This window comes from Melospiza melodia, chromosome 4 (assembly GCF_035770615.1).
Source record: "Melospiza melodia melodia isolate bMelMel2 chromosome 4, bMelMel2.pri, whole genome shotgun sequence".
Classification (NCBI taxonomy): domain Eukaryota; kingdom Metazoa; phylum Chordata; class Aves; order Passeriformes; family Passerellidae; genus Melospiza; species Melospiza melodia.
Window position 1 is genome coordinate 18,988,748 of NC_086197.1, and position 22,711 is coordinate 19,011,458.

The 22,711-nt window shown below is 48.2% G+C and overlaps 2 protein-coding genes across 4 annotated transcripts in view; both read right to left on the reverse strand.

Moving 5' to 3' along the window:
• Positions 1-1,623, reverse strand: part of CREB3L2 (cAMP responsive element binding protein 3 like 2) — a 76,585-nt gene extending 74,962 nt beyond the window's left edge. For both annotated transcript variants that reach the window (XM_063154107.1, XM_063154106.1), the window contains exon 1: positions 1,501-1,623. In XM_063154107.1, the coding sequence (XP_063010177.1) occupies positions 1,501-1,608 (108 nt within the window). In that variant the 5' untranslated portion in view covers positions 1,609-1,623. The remainder of the gene's footprint in view (positions 1-1,500) is intronic.
• Positions 1,624-8,281: 6,658 nt separating this feature from the next.
• On the reverse strand, positions 8,282-22,256 carry WEE2 (WEE2 oocyte meiosis inhibiting kinase). Of its 2 annotated transcripts, XM_063154108.1 has the most exons (15): positions 21,909-22,168; positions 21,326-21,374; positions 19,618-19,790; positions 18,898-19,019; positions 17,519-17,665; positions 16,631-16,732; positions 16,229-16,314; positions 15,172-15,342; positions 14,944-15,086; positions 12,525-12,567; positions 11,616-11,676; positions 10,569-10,709; positions 10,106-10,193; positions 9,496-9,584; positions 8,282-8,446 (listed from the first exon to the last, which is right to left on the reverse strand). In XM_063154108.1, exons 1-15 carry the CDS (start codon positions 22,151-22,153, stop codon positions 8,400-8,402), a joined length of 1,707 nt encoding a protein of 568 aa, XP_063010178.1. In that variant the 5' UTR covers positions 22,154-22,168; the 3' UTR covers positions 8,282-8,399. The 2 variants fall into 2 exon arrangements, 1 of the variants encoding a protein (XP_063010178.1); XR_010027527.1 differs by lacking the exons at positions 8,282-8,446; positions 9,496-9,584; positions 10,106-10,193; positions 10,569-10,709 and having other exon boundaries at positions 12,525-14,005; positions 21,909-22,256.
• Positions 22,257-22,711: the final 455 nt, after the last annotated feature.

Genomic DNA, 22,711 nt, shown 5'->3' on the forward strand with positions numbered 1-22,711 from the left:
CTACCAGACAAACAGGATGTTTTCTTTATCAAGACACACTTAATTCTCAGGCTCCTTGAAATAGGGCAGGAAAGACATATCCATGCCACTGCAGCCACAATTTCTAGCCCAAGTGTAAGATCTCCTTCAAAGCACCAATTAAAGAAGACATGAGAACACTGAGTAAGAAAACAAAAGTTAGAGTGGCAACTCCATTCTCATCACAAGGATCCAAACAGAGCAAGAGGAAGTATGCCAGCACAACTTTAAAATCTGAAGGGAAACACTCTCCAAAGAGCCTCTCATGTCATTCACAACATTCTTGTTGATAAAGAAGAAAAAGCCACAAGAAAACAGCTGTTTGAAGGAAGAGCTTTCTATTTCTAAGTGCTCCTGCTGGCTCTTTTAAAAGCCCAAGCCACCATAACAGGATTGCCTTTCCCCGGATCTACCAGAAGACACACATTGCGCAAGAAAGCCCAAGACTTTCAAAGACAAAGAAGCCAAACACTGTTTTAAGACCCGTCAGGCGTGCAGCAGGCTCGCTTCCTGCTGGGACGAGGCTTGGAGCTTGAGACGGACACGATCCCGGATCAGCCACACTGCCACACACCACAAATAAGATTTTCCTTGTTTGCCTTACACGACCAACGCCAAGATCAGCACGGGGCAGTGCTGCGGGATCCCCGCTGCTCCGGGTGCCTCGCTCGGGGCTGCGTTTGCACATCACCCGCTTGGGATGATGGAAGAGACGCGGAGACGTGTCAGCCCCTGCCAGGCGCCATCCCCGGGGCACTGCCACATCCCTGTGGATGTCGCCACCTCCGTGTCCCCTCTGGATCCCCATCCCAGCACATGCCCGACAGCCACACCGAGCGTGCGGGGGAGAATTCCGTGCCGCTGTCCCGAGGTGCTCCGGCACACTTCCACTCGGGATTTACACCGACAGAGGTTTTAAATCGCTGTGCTTGCGAGAAGCCTCCTGAGGAACAGCGAGCCAACAGACACATTTCCACTGTCCTAACTATGCGTTTTACGCAAGCCAAAATATGGGGATTCCAGCCAAAAAAACAAACAACAAAAACATCGAAACTTGTGTCACTTCCTTCCTGCGCTCGGGGAGCGGGATGGAGCCGGGACAGTCTGGTCCTGGAGGAGAAGACACGGCCGGCGGTTCCCGCGGCCGCCCAGGAGAAGCAGCGGCAACGCCGAGGGAGGCGAGGGAGCCCCGGCCGGACGGAGCGGAGGCTGCGGGACGCCGGTTACCGGGAGCCAGGCCCGCAGGGGAGGGAGCTGAGACCCCCCCCGGCGCACAGGGGACCCCGAGGCCTGCCCGGGGGTGCAGTCGCGGCGAGGGGCGCGGGGAGCACCTGTTGGCCACACCCGCCCGGTGCCGACCCTGGCGCCCGCCGGGCACGCACGGGGAGCCCGAGGAACCCCGCCACGGCCCCCGGGACGCGTCCCAGCCACCCCACCCCCGGCCTCCCGCCGCCGCCGCCGCCCGCCCCCGCCGCTCCTCACCGTGCGGCTCAGCAGCGTCTCGGGGTCCGCGGGCTCGCACAGCTCGCTCAGCTTGCGGTCCCAGTGCAGCAGCGGCGGCTGCTCCCCGCCGCTCTCGCACACCTCCATGGCGGCCGCAGGCACCCGCGCCGGCCCGTCGGTCGGTCCGTCTGTCTCTCGGTCGGTCTGTCTGTCGGTCCGGACGCTGCCCCCGCCGCTGCCCCGGGCCGCGGAGCCGCGCGCTCGCCCCCGCCCCGGCGCGTCCCCTCCGCCGGCGGCCGCGCGTGGGCGTGGCCGGGCGGGTCACCCGCGCCACGCCCCCGCCGCCCCGCCTGCCAATCGGAGGCGAGCAGCGCCGGGCGCCGGCCAATGGGCGCGCGGGTCTCCGAGCGGCCGCGGCCGCGAACGTGGGCGTGGCGCATCCGACCAATGGCGCGGCGGAGCGGCGGGAGCGGCGGCCAATGGGACAGCGACAAGACTGCGGCCGGCGCGCGCCGCCCCGCCCCGCGCCCCGCCCCGGGCCGCCCTCAGGGAGGGACCCGCGGGGGCGCCGGGACCCCGGGGCCCGGACAGAGGGGACGGGACGGGACAGGACAGGGCTGGGCTGCCCGGGGTGCCCGTTCGGTGTGGACAGGTCTGAACGCACCTTCCGATAACCACAACTCCACAGCTCTGAGCAGCCGCACCGAGGCCGCTGGTGCCTACCTCAGACCGGTCCCAGAGCGCTCATCAACCGGCGGCAAAAATAATCCCAGGCAAGGGGAAATTGTGGTATTTTGAGACTTGTGTTGCTGCCAAGCCGGGGAAAGACTGACAGTCCATTGTTCTTCAAAAGTGGCAAGTTGCCAAATGTTTAGGGTTTAAAAAGCTGGGCATTGCCCAGGGCTTGTCTGCGAAGGACAAGAACTGAAACAGAATTCTGAGGAACAGAACTGGAATTCCTGGCGTGTTCCTGCTCTCCTAGAGCTCCCCTGAGACATCACCTCTGTGCTAGAGCAGAACTGGAATTCCTGGCGTGTTCCTGCTCTCCTAGAGCTCCCCTGAGACATCACCTCTGTGCTAGAGCAGAACTGGAATTCCTGGCGTGTTCCTGCTCTCCTAGAGCTCCCCTGAGACATCACCTCTGTGGCAGCCACTTCCACCCACTCACAGAGGCAGCACCTCATCCAGCCCTCGCTCTGCAGAGCCCAGAATAACCCTCTGAGGAATACAAGGCCAGAAGGATTGCCCAGCACTTAATAGGCACAACAGCAACAAAAATAGGAAAAAAATTATGGTGATTTCACCAGGTTTGTAGCTTTAGAGTTTATTAAACTGCTGGAGTTTGATTAGAGGGGAAAAAAGTGTAACAGAAGTTACACTATCTAAGATCACCTGCAAAAATTAGTTATTTTAAGTTAGTTATTGTGAAAGAAGTCAGTCTGATATTTGCCTTCAGCAGCAAAGAAAAGCCAAATTACCTGAATTGCTACCTTCCACTTTGGCAAGCCCAACCAGAGGTACAAACTTCTTGTTTGTACTGCCAGGCACTGTTATCAAAGCAATTCCATTGTGCCAGTCCAGAGATGCAGATTGTGAAATCTGTAAAGGTCAGTTCCTGGTCCAGGAGCCTCCGTGTTTTCGTTGGATGTGTTCTTCCTTTCAAAGCTTTTGAGGCCTTGTGATAATCCCTTTAACAAAAGGCTGTCCATCACCCTGCTGGCTGACATTAGCACCTTCTAAAATCACTGCTGGGACTAGATAATTTCTTGGGGCTGGGGCATTAAAGAATGTTTTGCCCATACTAGAAGTCTAAAGGGAGACCCATGTTTGCCTTGTAAACCAAAAGAACGAAGGTCCCCTTAGAAGAGGGTGGTCCTGACTGGGTGAGTGCAGCTTCCTTTGCTGAGCATGATGAGAACAAGGGGCTCCCAAGGGCTGGTGGTTTGAGTACTGGGCTGAACTTTCTCACCCTAACACATTTCTCAGGCAGAAATATTTATTTAAGGAAGAAGTTGCACAGGCACACACTTCTGTCCTTCCCCCTTGGGTAAATCCCTCACACAAACTGAGGCACCCTGGGTAAACAGCATGCTGCTTTTCCCAGGGGTTTCCACTCTTCCTGCACCATGTAAAGCTTCTCCCTCTCCCCTCTGCTCTTCCCCAGGAGCTCTCTCTCTATCATTGGTACTGAGGCACAGCTGCTGCTGTGAGACACAGAGCTGCAGAGAATTCATAAGTGCGCTGCAAGACTTCTTTGGCCACTGAAATATTTTGATACACAAAACTATCTGTTTCTGGGGCTATAATATAAATATAAAACATGATATTGCTAACTGGGCATCCTGCCCAGTCACTGACACATTATTAAAATTAGTCTTCAAGGCTACATGTAAGTTTTGAGCTTCAACATCTCTGAAACAATGACCCAAGACTGTGTAAGGAAATGTGACCAATTTGCTGTGCATGGTGGCTGCCAACAGCACAGAGACCACACTGATGTGATTGTGCTGCAGCACCAGATCTTCTTGGGAAAGGACATCTGAAATAGCAAGGTTCTGCTGGCAGCACACACAGGGCACCAAGAAGGAAGAGACAAAAGTGGAGGAAACTAATCCTTTCCAGAGAATATTAATTATTCAGTGTGCTGATACAACACAGTGTGTCACATGCTGCTGCCCACAGACTGACACTACACCAGCAGTCAGGCACTGGGGAAAGCACCTTCAAACCTACAAGAACATGATACAGACACAGCTATCCTAACTTTATCCCATACTCCCTGGAGGACTTGAATGGTGGACTCCATTAGTTACCAGCCTGCTGAAAAACAAGGCTGTTTCTCCATGCTTCATTACTTTTCTCTTAGAACAGCTATAATATACTATTAAGTTCCAGGTCATGTAATTCTGCGAGCATTTTTGATTTCTTTTTTTGTCTAAGATCCTTTCCTCACCCCACTCTTTTGAAGTGGGTTTGAACTCACCCTGCAGTACAGGAGGAGAGTGCAAAAATCGACCAAAAATCTACAAGAACATAAAAGGGTGGGGTGTTATTGTCTGCACATATAGGAAAGAGAAGAGCTCAGCTTTTGTTTACTGAGAATTCTGTTCCCTTTCCACACAGAAAACATAGAAAACCAAAACAGCTAAGAAAGAGGAGGCTGCTAAGGCAGAGCTCCAAGCAAACATCACTTAAAGCATCAAAGAACAAAGCAAGGAAAAATACAAAGCTGGCAAAGGAAAGGTGCTCTCCTTGCAGATCCGGGTCACAGAAGCCACAACTCCTGCAACCACATCATTACTCAGTTCTTGATCAGATCAGCTGCACAAAGGTTCATTAAATATTTACAGGTGACATTTTTCTGACTTGTGACAACCAGGATCAAGATAACCATCCATTTTCTACAGCCTCTCTGTTCAAATCAGTTTGAGAAACCAACCAGCAAGAAAAGAGCAAACAGCTACAGAGCCCACAGGATGAAAACTGCCAGGTTTGTGACCAGCTACCCTTAAAAATCTTACCCTTTTAAAGCAACAGAAAACAGCCACAGCTAGAGATTTCTTCAACAGACTCAGCACCTCTTAAAGAGTGCAGGACACAAATTTCAGGTCTAAGAATACAAAGAATAAACCAGCAGCCAATTTCTAATCACAGAAGTTACTGGAGATTTTTGTGACATGGTAATGAGCTGAATTTTTTACGTGGGACCAAGCAACAAGCAGAAGAAAAATCTCACACACACTGACACACATTCCCCACAAGAGGATGTCTCAGGAGAAGCCCTGCGAAAGTTATTTCTTTGTGTGTTGTGCAAAGACTTTACTCGCACTAACAAAGCAAATTTCTTGTGTAAATGAGATTTAAATCACACTGCTGTGCTGAGAAGCTCACCACTGCCAAGATAAACAGACACCAAGCCTTAGTTTGTACATTTAGACACGCTCAACTACTTGGCAAAAAGGCTTCCACCACAGAAATTTCAGAGTTAAAAATAGAAGGTGAGTTTGAGAATAGTAAAGTTTTCTTCCCACAATCCTGGCATTTCATTCCTTTTCTGACACATGAAAAAGTGGGATAGCCAGCCCTGCAGACAGCCTGTTACTAAACCCACATAATTGGTACACTGACAGAAATACAGGCTCCCTTTACCAGAATCTTCCTTGCTGTTGTGCCCAGGGGTTTCTCTAAGCTCCAATTCAGCTTTCCTGCCTTTGCAATCACTGCCCCTCTGCAGGGGCTTTGACCAGGCCCCCACAGGCACTGCTGGCCTTGAACTGAAGTGTGAGCTGTGTTTGGGAACAGACACAGTGCCTCCAACCCACAGAACACACAGGAGGAGAGCAAGAGGGCTGTTTTGGTGAAGTGGGACTTGATTTCCTTGGCTGAAGCATCTTCTCCTACTTCTTCATGCCTCCTAATTTCTGTGGGCAGAGCAATTACTGCAGAGTAATGAGAAACAAAGTTGAAAGGGTTCTTTGCTGTGTGACACAGGCACAATAATGTGGTGTGTTCTTCCAACCAGCCACAAAAACAAGCAGAGAGTGTTCCTACACCTTACAGCAGGCTGACAGAAATAACTGAGTGCCATGGAGCTGCCTTGCAGACCAGAATAGCTCTGCCTCAGAGCTGCTCAGAAATGCTCTAAATACTTGGTGAACATGCTGACATTTAAAAAAAAAAGTCACCCATATTTATCTTTTGTAATTATCTCCATAAGTACATAAAATAAATTCCTTGTTAAGGTCAAACACTTCTAAATATCCTGGTTGATGCAAGCAGCCAGGGTTTGCCTCATCAGGTTTACACAAGATGCTAACACTGACAAGAAAACGCAGAATGCCGTTTTCTAGGGCACACTGTGGGAAAACACTCATTGCCTAGTTACAAACCAGGAATCACTGTATTTCACTCAGGTGATGCCATTCCCATTCCATTTCCTCACAGAACAAATACCTATCCATAAAAAAAAAAACCCTGAAACCAAGCAGATGCTATAGGAATGCTGATTTCACACAGGATTTTCTCACAAGTGAAATGACTTAGTTACAGATTAACTTTGCCCCAGAGTGGCAGAGCAGACACAAGATGAACAGCAAGCCTTTGCCACGGGTTATTTTTGCTGTAACTAGGGCAGTGCAGAATCATTTGGGAAGGCCTGCCCTGCTGCCAGGCTGTGCTGAGCATTCAGCACACTGCCTCCAGTGTGTGCTCAAAGCCAGTGTGTGTTCTTTGTAGCAGGGCAATCTTTAAAGTGTACTAGCTACTTTAAATAGAAATGGAAGGGCAAGAAAACTCTGAGTTCTTGAGTAAATATTTTTCCTTGCTGGCACCTAATCCTAATACCTTGTGCTAGCTCTGCTGTCTCCAGCTTGAGCCAGGGGCAGAGATAGCAGGAGCCATTCAGCAGCTGCAGAGTTCTGGCAGTTCTGGCCACTCCATTGTGGTGGTGAAGGGAATCCTTGCTGCCCCTTCTGCTCTGAGCCTGGAGGAGAAATGCAGCTCCCAGACCCAAAACAGGCACTGCCCTGAGCTCCACCACCACAGCAGAGTGCAAATGGAGTGACCACTGAGTGAACAGAAGCTCAGGACACCTGCTCTAGGCCTCCTAGCACAAAGCTCAAGACAATCAGGAAAAATTTGTGCACAAACTACTTGGATCACTACTGTGTAAAAGCACCATCACAATTCTCACAGCAGTACAACAGGCTCAGATTAAACAAGTAGTTAAAGGAATTAAAGTCAGGATTTATATTTAAAAAGACATTCTCCTGTGGATAACAACCCACTGAAGTAGCTAAGACTTTGCAATACATCTGACACCCCAGTATGCCAGTGACAGGGGCTCAGGTATTTGTCAGAGCTTTAACATCAACCAGAAATAGATGCTGAATTGATGTTCTTGTTAGAAAATGTGCCCAGGGCATTAAAAAGCCCCCAGCATTTTGTAGGGGAAAGAGCTGCAGACATTAATGTGCTCTGCACTGGGATCAGAGAGAGATGAGGTACAAAATCCCACCAGCTCTGAAGGCAGGAATTTGTCACTTCTAATATTTTTCTTTCCCTGCTCCATCATGTTGTATTACAGTGGGAATTTCCCCTTTTTTGTGTAGTAGAATTAAACACTTTTTAGTTGAGCAACTTCTTGCCAATAACACAGTAACTCTCACTGTGACAACAAAACGCAGTGACACAAGGGCCACTCCCACCCTACGAATCCCGGACCCGGAATGTTTTTGTGTTTTCCACGCGACTCCCGAAGGCACAGCCAAGGCAGCCGCTCCTCCAGCTCCTCCTGACGGCAAAGCACGGGCACAGCACCCCGTCGAGGCACGGGATGGGAATGCTGATGTCATCCTACAGCAAACACCACAACAAACAAGACCTAAGCAGGGTTTGGAGACAGACGATGCCTATGATCAGCAGAGGGGCAGATGCAAATGCACAGGAAGCCTTCTCCGGGTCTGTGACAGAAATCAGCTGAGCACTAATCAAAGTCAATGGCTCTGCTTTCAACTCACTGTCCAGCTGGCTTAGAGAAGGAAAAACAGGGAATGACACTTACAGAACAGAGGGATGTGAAAAGTGAGAGGGGATCAGGCTGGCAGGCCCCACAAGACAGGAGGGAGATTAGGGCAGACAAGGACAGAAGGTTTGAAATTGGCTGGATGCAAAGAGTGACTCCCTATTTATATATTCCTCAGCTCAAGAACTGATATAGATGCCTGGGGTACTTCTTTTAAGAAGAAAAAAAGAAAGTAATCCAAAAGATGATAACAGAGAGAAAGCACATGGGAGAACAAAACACACAGAAATAAGCTCTAGGTAACAAACATTTTATTTATTTCTTAAAGGAACTACAGTAATATATGTGACTACAGAATTATGAAGTACAGAAAAACCAAAGGAATGAAATGGCCTGGATCCAAGCACTAAGGACATCACACTTTTTCTCTCACCGAGCCATCACTCAGAAAAATCACATTATCTGAAAAGAAATTTAAAAAAATTAATCTTGAGCATTGTTTTGCCTTGTTGCAAGCCTTGACAAAGCACAGGTATTTGTGTTAAAATAAATTGCTAAGATGTGGATTTTGGAACTGAATAATAGTTAATAAAACAGTGTCAAATACAAGGTTCCCTCTCTATCTCCCCTGAAAGCAGACAATTCAAGGTGCCATATGTACCATGACACAAGTGTGCTAAAGCTGATGAAAAGCTGCTGAACAGTGAAAGACACTAAAAACATTTTAAAATAATGGTTTAATTCTTTGACTACAATCTCCATCGGTTACAGCTTATTTCCCTTTTCCTTTGTCATATTCACTCTGCACTACATACTATACAATATACCATGTCAACAGCCTGCAGGACTGTGGGAAGCTCCTACTTCATCAAACCTAAGGAATTTCTGAAGTGCCTTGAGACTGGGCCTCTTGAACAAGAAACCATTAGAAGAATACTAATTAAAAAAAGAGAATTGCTTCTCCCTTCCAGTAATTTATCGCACTGCTAGCTTTTAAAGAGGCTGCAGAAAAACATCCAGGAATATGACTGTTACATGACTGTTGTTTTTCCTTTTTTTCCCCTTCCTTTTCCCCTGTCCTATTTTTTTAGACATACTTGTGTAACAGAAATGTTTGCTCTACTACCCAATTAATTTATCCCTCATTCAAAAGCAACACAGGAGCAGCTCTATCCACAATAAAGATGCTGCAGGATGCTCTGGCTATTTAAAGGCTCAAGGAAGAAGTTGAGTTTCCTAGTTTTTCTTTGTTGTGTGTCAAGGCACAAGTCCACTCCTTAACCATTCTGTGGGGTAAGCCAATGACACCAACAGTTTGCAACTGGACACTCTCATTTTCTGTGTGTTCACAAGCAGTGCCAGAGGAAATCTGCTGGTACACACTATCCATTCTCTCTAAATCCCTGAGTGTGGATACTGAGAATGAAGACAAACCAAGCTTCATTTCAGAGGTTCTCCACCCTCTTTTCATTTTAAAAGAGCAAAAGGCACCTTGGTGCTTCACTCCTTACCTGCTATAATTGTTGTGGCCTGTCGCCTCACATTGTTCTTGTCTGTGTATTCACCATAATCTATCTTTCCTTCAACAAAGATCCGAGAGCTGAAAAAAGACAAGAATTTGATTTTGGTGAGAGAACTGTGCTGCTGTTTTCCACTCTGTAATCCATTTGGGATTGCATTTAAAATGGGATCCTAAGGACCACATGTTCCAAACCCCTGGCCATGGGCAGGAATACCATCCACTAGATCAGGCTGCTCAAAGCCCCATCCAGCCTGACTCTGAACACTTCCAGGGATGGGGCATCCACACCTTCTCTGGGCAACCTGTGCCAGGGCCTCACTACCTTGACAGTAAGGTTTACATCCATATATCCAACCTAAATTTCCCCTCTTTCACTTGGAGCCCATGACTCATTGTCTTATCACTACACTTTTCCTGATGAAAAGGCTGAATTCAGAATCTGATTCAAAATACAGAGACTTTTTTATCAGTTGTTTGCAGCTGCTCTGCTAACTTGTTTTATGCCACCTGTATCTTATTACAGTTCCTGGTCACCATAATTATTACAGTAACGCATTATTAAGGCATTAAATCCTCACCCACATTTGTTATTCACTTACCCCTTCCTCACATACTGATAGGTGACATCCCTGAGGCCAGGTCTGAAGACAGAGATCCTGTGCCATGTCGTCTTCTGACTGACATCACCTGCGGTACACAGAAGTAACAGAGCTGGATGCCAAATCCTCTTTGTGACACAAGACTCAGAAATTAGTTTCAACACATCAGTATTCTCAAATTATGAGAAGTGATTTGAAAACAGAAGTTTACTAGCACGCCATCTCCCACTTCACTCCAGAACTAAACGTTCCAGTCATCCATAGCCAAACAAATTCTTGTGCAGAAGCACAGTTCAAACCAAGACATTGCTTTTTCTGTAAGACAGTGCTCATGCCATTAATTTTTCCCCATCAGTGAGACACACACAAATGCCCCAGCATCTCTGCTGAGCTCAAAGTAGCCTTCCTGCACCCCAGATTTGCCAGTGCAAATGACCTGGGACACGTTGCTGTGCAGACTCACCTCCCTGGCCCACTTCACTATCTCCTGTCCGCCACATCTCATTGGTTGCAAGGGAAAATATGGTAACAGGATTTTTTCCTTCCACTTGCCTCATGATAGGGTCCTGTCCAACCCGACCAAGCAGCTGAACACGATTCATGGCTGAAACAAGAGAGAGCAAACACACAGGTGAATTATGATGATTCTAAACATGGCAAGCCCTCAGTCAGCAGCTTTTCTCAAGGGCCAGAATCACAACTTGTGCACCTCCTGAGCACTTTTTAAGCTCTTGTGACATTTGGCTTTTTCAGACCCAGCAGATAGTTGACTGTGTCTGTACTGTCATTATCACTGTGAACTAACTGATTTAAAAAGCCAAAGGTTCCTTATTCTTTCTGTTCCATCTCTTTCACGTCCATGTATCACTTGAGACTAAACTGCATTGATGTGACTTTTGCTTCATACCAACAAAACACAGTGCACAGCAGTACCTTTGAAACAAAGTTGCATTGCTGCACTCCATCCTTTGAATGAGAGTCAGTTTTTACACCATTACCAGGCCTAGGCAGACAGAGTCTATCCCTTCTCCACGTTCAAGGACAACTGGAAGATGTCAGGGAAGTATCCCTTGTGCACAATGAGCATGTGGAGTGAATAGTGAAGGCTGAAGTACACCTGCAGCAAACCCTGCTGGGGCAGCAGCACACACACAAGGGCCCCAGGGACTCAGGAGTCCGAGAAATAAGCACACAAGACACCTGAAGGCAGGTCTAGAAACCATGCCAACAGCAGAGCCAAACCACTGCCAGAGACAAAGCACAACTACCTGCCCTATAGAGTGGCAGTCTTGGTCAGGGCTTTCTTCTTTTCCCCCATAAAGTGCTGCTTCAGCTGACAGAGACCAGGCAGGAAGCCACTCAAGAGTCTCTGAGCTTGAAACAACACAATCTTAGGTGCCACACTGAGGGGCCACCATTCCTACTGCTTCTCTCCTGCCCTATTTCAGATCTCCTAAAACCGAGATAAACACCATGACTAACAACTAAATTGCATCTCAGGGGTACTTACATCTCTCAAGTACCAGTGAGTTAACCGTGTCAGAGTCATGTCTTACAAACTGGCATAGCACCTGAAGGAACAGAGAAATGTGAGTTTCCAAGACACAAACCAGGAACAGCATTCACAAGCCTTTACAGCTCATCTTCTGAGCACTTGCAAAGGCTCTGCAAGTAAGTTCTTTGCCAGGTAACTAATGGGGGACCTGCGGAAAGAAATCTGTTCAGCCAAATGAAGCAAGTAAGATTACTTAAAGAACATCTGGTTAAATCAAAGTTAAAGAGTGCCTAGAAAAAAAGCGTGGCCCAAAGGTACACCTCCAGCAGTTATTTTTGGTACATGTGGTAACTACTGCTTTTCTATAACATGTAAATAAGAGGGGAGGAGGTTTGTAGGAGAGTGAGGGTTTAGTTGTTTGAGCTTTAGCCTTTGGAAACAAACAGGTCTGAGTTCTGCTCCATTTCAGAGATTAACCAGGTGTGCCCCAAAAGTACATCCATCCACTGGAATGAGCAGTGGATGCACTGACACCCTTGTTCCCAAGCCAAGTCGAGGACAAAATTTTCAGTATCATAAGTGGGAAAGCTGTACTGGAACTGCAAATATTCCATCCTAGAAGAAAGGAGGGGGAAAAAAGCCTAGAAGCACTTCTGCTAGAGATCCACGTGCAGAAACTGGAAAAAGGGCTCATTTCCCCGAGCAGGTGGTTCCAGAGCTCACACTTTCTCCCCAAGGGCAGACCCAGCGCCGGCCCAGCGGGCACGGCCGGCCGAGGGCTCCGGGCGCTGGGCTCTGTCCGCCCCTCCCCTTCCCCCTTCCCGGAGCGCTGTTCCGTGTCCGGAGAGCCGCTCCAAGGGCCGCAGCCGCCGCTCCCCCGCCGCCCCGAGCCCCACGGCCCCGTACGGCCCCGCACGGCCCTACCTGCCACGCCGGTCGCCGCCACATGCTGCCGCCGGGCTCGCACCTGGAGGGAAAAGCAGGGCTGAAGCAGCGCCCCACAGAGCGCCGAGCCCGCGCCGCTGCCGCCGGAACAGGAAGGGGTCGGGCCGCGGGTTCCGGGCGGAAACGCCTCTGAGCCGGGCAGCGCCTGCAGCCCCGGCCCTCGGGGGACGCCGAGGTCGCAGAGGGGAAAAAAAATAATAACCAACAAAATTGCATCACTCCGTCATCGGTTAAAAAATGATAAAAGCTTTATTCGCACGAAACGATAGGATCGAACAGTTAAAAGCCAGCGTGTGCAACATCGTCAAACAAACCAGTAAAAGCTGGAAATGAGCGAGTTACCAAGCGCTCCCCTCATAGCAGTGCAGCGCTCTGTCCAACACAAACAAGCGACAAGGACCCCCACAGTTACATTTAACGGGGAGAGGGGGAAGGGTGTATGAGACCTCAAATACAAAATACATACAGCCATCAACAAGGGCAACTCCAAAAAGCGGGAAAAGCTCTTTCTAATTGCCCCATCTTTGCTGAAAGGCTGCAGTTCACAGGCAAGCAGCTGCAGCACCTGCGAGGTACTGCAGGGGAAATGGGTAAAGACAGACCCAGCTACCAACACTCTGCAGCTGTCTCCCCCAGGCGAACAAGGAATCCTCCCCGACTGACAGAAAACGAGTCGCGTATCAGGGACTAGTCTGTTAGAGCACACTCAGTTACAAAAATATCAATGAATGTTTTTCTTCAACTCCCACTCCTTAATTCAAAGTATTTCCTATGACTCTGTGTCCCCCCTCAGTGAAACACCACTCAGCTGCATCCTGAGCCCCCAGGACAGCTGTGTGTAACCAGCCTGGCTCCTGATGTGTAGCTAAAACTGGCTGCCATAGTCTCTGCCTGCTTGCTCCTAGAAGGGGCCAGCTGTAGCTGCTGTCTCCCTGCACAGCCATCACCACCCCTCTAAAAATACAATCAGCCCAAGTGTTAAGACAACAAAATCACCAATAACAGGGCTCAACTCAAGAAAGAGGGAAGTGAGTAGAGAAAGTGCCATTCTTTTGTCATGGCAGAGTTACACTGAGTCTATTAGCAAGGCCCATTACACAAGAAATTAAACAAGTAAAAGACTGAGGACAACCTTAAATCCCATTATCCAACACTTGTAAGTCAGTCATTTTCTCAGCCATCTCATCATAACTAATAGGGGAACAAAAGAAAAAAAGAAACAGGGAGAGAATATGGGGCACTGGTCTGCGCAGACCCTCTGCTTTCACAGGGCCATTTAGCGGTCTTTGGACACCACAGAAATTCAGAAACCCAGAGTAAAGCTAAAGGAGCGACAGCTCTTCCCTCCCACCAGACGCTTGCTCTTCTGCTTAGAAGAGGTTTCAGACTCTTGTAACTTGGCACTTCCTAAGGCTTGGTCCTTCATGAGGCTCTGGGCAAGGCGAGCTGCTTTAAGTTCCCTGCAGGGGGGAGATGAGGGAAGAGGAAAGGAAGAAAACCATGTCATGTCATGGGCATGAACCCCCAGCAGCTACAGAAGCAAGCTATGAACAATCTTGCACAAGAGGGTTACTGTAGTACTCCAGCACTGCTGGAAAGGGGCAGTTTCTCAGCCCAGAGGGTAACATGAAGATTACTGTAGCTGTCTCTAGAGTTTCTGTTTGAAAAGGTAGGAGCTCTTAAGATTTTTCCAGAAGAAAACCATATATATCGAGTCAGCAACACACTGGCACCAGTATGGGGAACACCTGGCTCAGTTTTTCTCCCATTGTTTCAGATAGTTGTGAGTGCTGAAACTTAGATCAATGTCATCTCATAAATATATAATACCTAAATAATGGCAAATACTTCTTTTCCATTGCCTTTCTTCCCTCTCTGGTACTTGCTGTTCTTCCAGAGCATTCACTCTTCTGTCTATGCAGAAAACCTCCTCCCCAGCTAAGCACTGCACTTAGAGGGGTTGTGGGGCAGTTTTTAGATAGATCCCAGCCCCCAAAACACTGCTGCCAACAGCAGTGAGAGGGAACAAGGGAAAGTGCCACCACCTGATGTTTCTCTTCCTTCTGTGCTTAGCCCACTATCTCAGTGCATTATCAATTCCTCATCTGCCCACTGCTGCAGGTTGTATCAGCATTTCACACCACCAGTGGTTGCAGGAAGTGCAGAGTTCACTGTTACAACTCAGCCAGTTCCTCCAAGCCAGAGCTGAAGCACAGCTGCTGCCTGGGCACTGCAAGTCCCTGTTTTACATCCCCATCATCCCCCCAGCTCCAGGCACAGGAACAGGCTGGGGATTTCTGCACGTGCATTGTCCCAGCACTACCACCCTCCACTCAAAGCTGGTGACCAGCATGGTTGTGCCCACACCTTCTCCCCTTCATGCCCAAGCCAGCCCTACCTCTCCAGCATGGCAGTCTTGCATTTCTCCATATTGAGCTGCTCCTGGAGCTGCACAGCTTTTCCAGAGGAAGGACGGAGAACAGGGTGCTTGGTGAGAGCCGTGGCAGAAGGTCTCTGTGCTGGGTCAGGGTGGATCATGAGCTGGAAGACAAAGGAGCTCAGAGTCTAACATTCCTGTCACATGCCAGCTGCAAAAGCCACCATGCTGTCAGGAGTACTGCCTCACCTTGAGGAGCTCCAGAAAACGGTGGGGAAGCTTCTGGGGGATGGGTGGGACGTTGCCCTTGCGGATGTGGTGCCACAGGGCCCCGTTGTGGGGCAGTGGTGCTGTCCCAGCTGCCAGAGCCACCGTGAGGGCCAGGGCAAAGATGTCCGCCTTGGGCAGGTAGCAGTATTGCTGCAGAGAGAAGGGAAGGGCATCAGAAAGGAACACCTTGCTGCACTAAGCAAAGGTGAGTTGGGGAATGAGCCCAAAAAGAAACAGCCAAGCAAGTGTGTGTGTGTGTAGCACTGCCTTCAGTGAGCTGCTTGCTGCTCTTCAGGATGAAAACACTGGCAGCAGGCAGTGCCACTAACCACCAGCACACTGGATCTCAGCCAGCCATAAGGACCTTGCAGGCCACATTGGGATCACTGCAGTGACTCCAGAGGATGGCCTAACACGTGTGTGCCTCCAGCCTCCACCAGTAAGCCACCCATGCCCAACTCAGACTGAAGGCTGCATCTGATACATTGGCCCAACAGTTCCTAAACCCACTTGCACCACAGACACTGTCCCTTAAATACCTGAACTGAATAACACATCCAAGCTGGTTGTTCAACTCCAATTCCCTTTTCATTTGTTGGCCAGAGTGTCAAAACCACAGTCAGTTTAAGAGGTCTGTTGTGCCTCTCACCACTATTCAATGTTTGTTTTACAAGGCATCTGTCTGGGTAAATACATTCCTCAATAATCACATCCAGTAGTTTCATCTCCGCTGGATAGGCAAATCAAATGTCTTTAAACTGATAAAGGTTTTGTCTCACTGATCCCTCAAGGGGAATAGTTGCAAGAATCCAATGATAGCTACTTATGAAGTATTTACATATTAAGTATTTACATGATAAGACGCCACTATTGTTCATGATAAAGTGCTAATTTCACAGATTTCACAGCCAGACCAGACAGAAGAAAGAGGAGATAAGGTGAGGAACAAGTCAGAGGAGATAAGGTGAGGAACAAGCTAGACTAATGACTGCTTTACAGTTGATCTCTCCCCACTACCCAGCTCTAGCAGTTTTACCTCTTGCAAAATTTCATTGGCCAAAAAGCGTCTGTCTCCTTCCTCCACCTGAGGGTTTGTTATTGATGTCACATGTCCAAGGTCACCTGAGACAAAGAGCAAGCAGCTGAAATGCAATGAAGCAAACTGAGATGATTCTCCAGTAAAAGCCTGCACTTTATAGGCACCAACAGAGAAATACAGAGTAAGAGAGCAAGCCTGCTCCTAACTCAGGAATCTGCACTTGGAAACAAGCACATGAATTTTCTGTGACTTGTCTTCTTAGAGGAATTAATCCTGGTGAATAATTGGGGCATTCATGACCATCCTATCTGTTCTGTGTGCAAGTCCCTTCAGCCACAGGACACAGCAGTCTCAGGCAGCCCTAATCTTAGACCAGCTGTAAAGTAGGCTAAAACCTACCAATCTTATACACCACACCAGGAGAGAACTCATCTTCACTGTCACTCTCCTCCTGCCCAGCAGGGCCTGAAACTGCCAGCTTGTGACAGATGAAGATATTACCTGCAAGACAGAGAAGTTTAGCAATGCAGCAGCCTGACAACTTGGTCAAAATCCCACCTGTCAGAGTAGTTAAGCTTTGCAGCCAGAGCAATCATGCACTTGCTTCCCACCCAGCAGTCAGCTTTCTGCCCAGCTCACATCCAGCCACACAGCTGGCATGAGACAATTTTATCATGTGCATAAAATATCCTAGTGAAATCAGCTTTCCCCTTCCCCTGCCCTCCATGGGAGAAGCATAATTTCAGCAGGAAAAAAAAAAAAGAGTTCCCTCTAAAAATATTAACTCTGTGACAGAGGGGAAGCATTGCCCTGGAGGTGACCATCCTGCAGAGAGGAAACCTTGTTACTTGTTAATTTTTTGTATTATTTTACTTTTTATTATTTTGTTAAACCTTATTACTATTTCTGCAGGACCTTAATCCCCCCAAGGTTGTTAAACACACAAAAGGCAAGTGTTGTGCAACAAGACAGTAAATAAGGAAGTGCCCATCTTCCCTGGCAGCCCTACTTGCTCCATCAGTATGAAGGTGATTCCCATGAGCTAGGATTACAGAGGTCATGAGACACGAGTAAAATGCTGCCAACTATCAGAAAAAGCTCAACTCTAGAGCAGCAGTAGTGGCACAAATCAAAATATAAAACCAGAACACCATACACAAGACAAGGGCAAGGTCCTCTTTTCTTTGGAGCACTACAGTCAGTCCACTCAGAAGGATTTATTACATCTCCTACCCCTGAGGGATCACTAGGAAAACCCTCCACAAAGGAGGAGGGCACTACACTTACTAGGTTTGATATCCAGGTGCACAAGGCCAGAGTTGTGGATGTATTTTAGTCCCATGGAGACTTGCAGCAATATTTCCTTCAGCTCTGCTTCTGGGAAATACTGCCCAAGCTTTGCATTTTCCAGCAGTGCATCCTGGAGACTCCCACCTAGGGGAAAGCAGTCAGTCTGAGACCTGACAGAGGGTTTAAGGAACAGCATGTTGGAAACAGCTCAGCTGTCCAGAACAAGAGGCTGGCTAGTGACAAACCCCAACCCCAGCAGCTCTGTGTGCTCTAGTGAGCAAACTTGGCCATCACCACTTGGCTTCAGCCTCCCCACTGCCCTGGAATGCCCAGCAAGGATGCCAACTGCAGTTCTGCCCCATCCTACAGCGCTACATCCTACCAGGAAGGCTGACCTGTTAGTGATGCTGGTGCTGCTACAAGTGAACAACAGAAAAATTAATTGCTTCTCCTGTGCTTGGATGCAGAAAGCAGTATAGGAGTGGTGGAACACTCCTATGTTCACTCCTAAGGAAATGAAGTTCCCACTAGCAAATTTTTGACTGAAAATCATTAACATTCAACACAGTTTTGTGGGTCTCCATTGAGACACCATGGATATTTCAGAGGTAGAAGTATCATAGCCTCTGTCTCCATCAGCCTCAGATGTTCAGCCACCAGAACACAAGCAATACACCGATGCTGCAGCAACGAGCACATTTTGTGTTTGCCTCCACCAGATTTTAGAGCAATACTCCAAACAGCTGGCACCACTGTTCATTAAGCCCCAAGACTACAGCTGCAGTCAAAAGATGAGCATTACATATTTGCTTTCAGCAACTCTGGTAGCTAAAGGCATCTTTCCCCATTTCTCTCAAGCAGTGGTATTGCCAAGGGCAAACTTCAGTAGGAGTTTACCACCCTGCCTGCAGCACCCCATTTGTACTTCGCCTCATCATTTACTCCATTCCTCTGCAGCTATAAGCCCCTTTTTTCTAGTCAGGATTCAAGGTGCCTTCATCCAGTCACCACCCACCTCCATTAAGAGGAAGTTTTGCCAAGATACATGGCCCTTAAGTGAGCAGCTCTTGGGTCACTCATATCAGGTGTTACCTGGACAGTCCCAGCACAACCCTAAGCATCAGTCTGGCTTTTCCAGGCCAGTTAAAACAGAGAAACAGTTTTCAAACCCCAGAAATACAACATTTCACTGCTTCTTAAACATTAGCACCACTCAGAGCTTCACCTAAATATTACGTGCCCTTACTGGATTCTCCACAGAAATGCAGCCCCAGGGCAGTTTGCTTTGTTGGAAGCCACAACACCCACATTAAGGTACAGAAGAAGGGAGCTTTGCCCATGCTGGGATCTCAGCCTTGAGCTCAGTGCACCCTTACCATTGCAGTGCTCATTCTGGATTATCATGTGGTCGTCCTCCGCCCAGGCCGAGTAGTAGCGCACGACGTGGGGGTGGTGCCCCAGCACGGCGTGGGCATACACCTCCCGCAGGGCCAGCTGCCTGGGGGACACAGGGAAACAGCTGAGGTGACAGAGGATACCTGGCTCCAGGAGAGGAGCCCTGTCAAAGTCCTGAACCCCTCTGTTCCCCCTTTCTCTCAGGTTTTGACAGACAGACTGGCAACACCTGCCCTTGCCCAAATGCCCTGAGCAGCTGTTAAAGGAAAGAATTGCTGAGCAAGTCTTTTGTTAGAGGCAAAGGCAGAGCAGCTTCAAAGACTCTGCTTTAGCTACAGGACACCACAAGCTGGTCAATACAGATAAGAGTAGTGCTGGCCATACACAAGGCAGGGACAGCAGTAGGTCTGTCAAATAAACCTCTTGACAGTTATTGTAAAGAAACTGTCTGGATGGGCCCAAGGTGTTCAGGTATCCTCACTTTGCAGTGCATGCAACTTCTTCCTTCCCCAGACATTTACATCCAATATTGTGTAGTGGTATCTTCCCCCACGCTCCCAGCTGTTATTGTGTGCAGCAGTAGCCAATTCTTGCTCATGGCACCCATCAGATACTTTTAGATCCACACTCCCTCCTTCCCATCACACCTCTCAAGAACATGCCCATCATTTCAACTGGCAGATACCAGCAAGCACACTCACTCATCTGAGGATCCTGCCAGAGGCCTTTTGGAGCGTTTGATGGCATAAACACATCCATCAAGGCGTTTGATGCACTTGTAGACAGAGCCAAATTCCCCCACACCGATTTTTTCTAGTTCCAGGAACTCCTTCTTGTAGCGGGAAACCATATTGCTCGCCTTCAGAGTGTATCTCTGCAAAATGGCAAAAACAGCAGAGACAAGCAGGAGCTGAAAGCCTCAATAGAGGTGTGCAACACTCACTGTGTCACTGAGCACCCACATTGCTCCCTCTCGCATTCTGGGTGCTCATCCAGGCTTAGGTGCAGGTGTGTGGCCAGTTCTTGAAACAGAAATTTTCAGTTCTTGAAATCACCTTCCACTTGTGTTTTTTGTGACCTCTTTAAGGCCACCTTCCCTGGGTTGGCCAAGTTGCAAGGCTGGTTGGTTTTATGTAATCAGGAGTTGTTAGCCATAGAGGTAGAAATTGTTAAGGAGAAATTTAGTCTAGTTGGGTGTATATGCCTAAACCTCCTTGGGTCACTGCCATGAAATCCCTTCTCCTGACAACCCAGATCAGTTCTTACAGCTGATGGAGTCACTCAGGGATGAACAGTAGGCAATAACAAGGTGTTGGCCTAAAGACAGGACTTGAGAGCCTATTTTGAGCTCAGGAGAGAAGCTTGGTGTGCTGGCTCTGTGTGAGCCCAGCTATGCAAGAGCAGCTCTGCCCTGGCGGCTGAGGTTGCCTGCAGCCAAGGCCATTCTGTACCAGCTCAGGCTCTGCAGGTTTGAAGCACCAGCTGTTGGCTAATGGCAGATTAGCTGCTCTCAGTGTATTTGTTTGCATTCCCACTGATATCTCACCCAGAGACACTTTTCCACAAAGAGTTGAAAGCTGGCAGAACTGCTGGAACATAATTATTGCTACAATAATGGCCCCTAGGGGTCTAGGAACTGCTGGTACTGCTGGGAGAGTGATGCCTACTGGCAGGGAAAGTAAGTAAAGAAAAGCACTGGAGCATGAAGTGAACAACAAGAGTGGTCTAAGTGATTTTTCTCCATCCCTTACAGGGACAGCAGCTCATGTTGCTCAGTGGCTCCCACAGAAACTGCTGTGATTGCTGCAGTTTATGGTACAGAGGAGGAGGTAAGAGTTGGTCCTCACAGCCAGTAAAATGTGGCTCACATGAAGCAGCAGCCCTTCCCAACAGATTGCATTTCATAAGGCAGCTGTATTTTACACTAGGTTAAAAGCTTGGCAGTACAAATACCTCCTAGTACACAATTTTATACCTATATTACATACATACATCTCCTTAGAAATCAAGCAGAATGATATTCCAGTAATTCACAGGTTACTTGAGGCTTTCTTCTAGGTAAAACAATAACTGTGGCAGCCCGGATGTTGCCTGGTAGCAGATTTGCTCTGCGCGTGCAGTTTTTCCAGGGAGACCATCTGCCTGCAGTCCCAGTCTCCTCGGCTAGAGGGTACCGTTGTCCTTCCATAAACCTGGCTATTGCAGTTACAAACAACTCCACCTTCTCCAAGTTCGTCATATCAAACAAATGTTAACAAAACATTCAGCTTAGACCTTTTCTGTCATAGGTATTTATCATCTGGCATGGTGCCATGGTTTCTACTCCAATAACAGAATAAATTCCATCAAACACCAAGCTTTCACAAACACCTTATCCACTCTGTGGGAGGAAAATGCACAGACACTCACCTTGGTAGGGAGCTCCTTTTTAATCTGGCTTCCTGGATGAGGATCATTCCTATAAAAGAAGATTAGGAAAGTCTACTGTATCATTTCAGTGCAGCAATCCAGCTGGGTTTGAAATTAAAATATATTTTAAATGAGCCTCCAAACCTTGCTTCACAGCCCAATCATGTATTTTATAGAGTTGATAGACAAGTTTTTAGTGGAGCTCTTAAAGACTGCAGTCCCAGGCTGGGAATTCTTTGTTCCCATTTGGGAGGCCTCCACAAAGGAATTTCAGCACTGCCCACAGGAAAGAGTGGCACAGTCCAGAGGCATCATTCTCCTCCTTATTCCTGCTGAAGCTGCAGCCACAGCACCAAAGAGAGCTGTTGATTCCCCACTTACCTTTGTGAACAGAGGCAATGACTGATTTTTATTTATACCTCTGTTACCTTTATCCCTCTGCTAACATTTACTCTACACCAATGAACACTACAGAAGCAGGTGATTCATTGTTAGCAAATAATTCCAGATACTGAACATCTCCATTGCTTATCCCCTTCCAGCAGCCTGATTTCAGCCTGCTGCCCAAGAGGAGCTCACTCACAGCTCTCCTGCAGCCTTCCTCTTGCCGTGGGGATGGAAGAGCGTTTGTCGGTAGGACTCGGGTGTGAAGGGGTTAATGTTGACAAGGGAAGCGTGGGAGGAGTCCTCAAGGTCAGCGCGGGGAGTGAGCCTCAGGTGCCGGAGGCCTTTGGCCGGGACCTTTGTGGCAGATGAAGGAAAAGCTGTCTTCGATAGCAGGCTCTGTGTTGAGAGAGGGAAAAATAAGTGGCAAATAAACCAGGACATTTTTTGTTGCTGTTTCAGAATAAAATTCTTGTTCTCCTGTAACTCAAGGAGAACTCAGCTCCCTTCCTTGGCAGAGCTGAACCATTAAATCCCTGTGTCCCTAGTTTAGTCCCCACAGTTTTCATTTTCCACAAAGCATTCCATTCTTTGTTAAGCCCTTTCATAGTTTATTCCCTGCTCACTTGGGCGATGCCTGCAGAGCCATTTTGGCAATCACAGTCCTCAAGAGGAGCCAGCTGCTCCCCTTTCGCTCCTACAGAGAGGTAGAAATTGCATCATATGTTCCATTAACATGGAAGACCTAGTTCTGCCAGGCATGGACCATTGCATCAGTTCAGCCAGGACAGGTTTGTCAGGAGATGAGCTAGAACACCAGCCAGATTTCCCAGCACTTAGCAGCATTAGGATAGGGGAAGTTGCTAGAAATATTTTTTAATATGGCTACTAGCAAAGCAAAACGAACCCATTTCTCCTCATGAGTAAAAACCAGAGTTTCAGAAATATAAATTCAGAAAGAAGCTCTGGATCTCCTATAGTTCCCCTTGCCACAGAGCACAG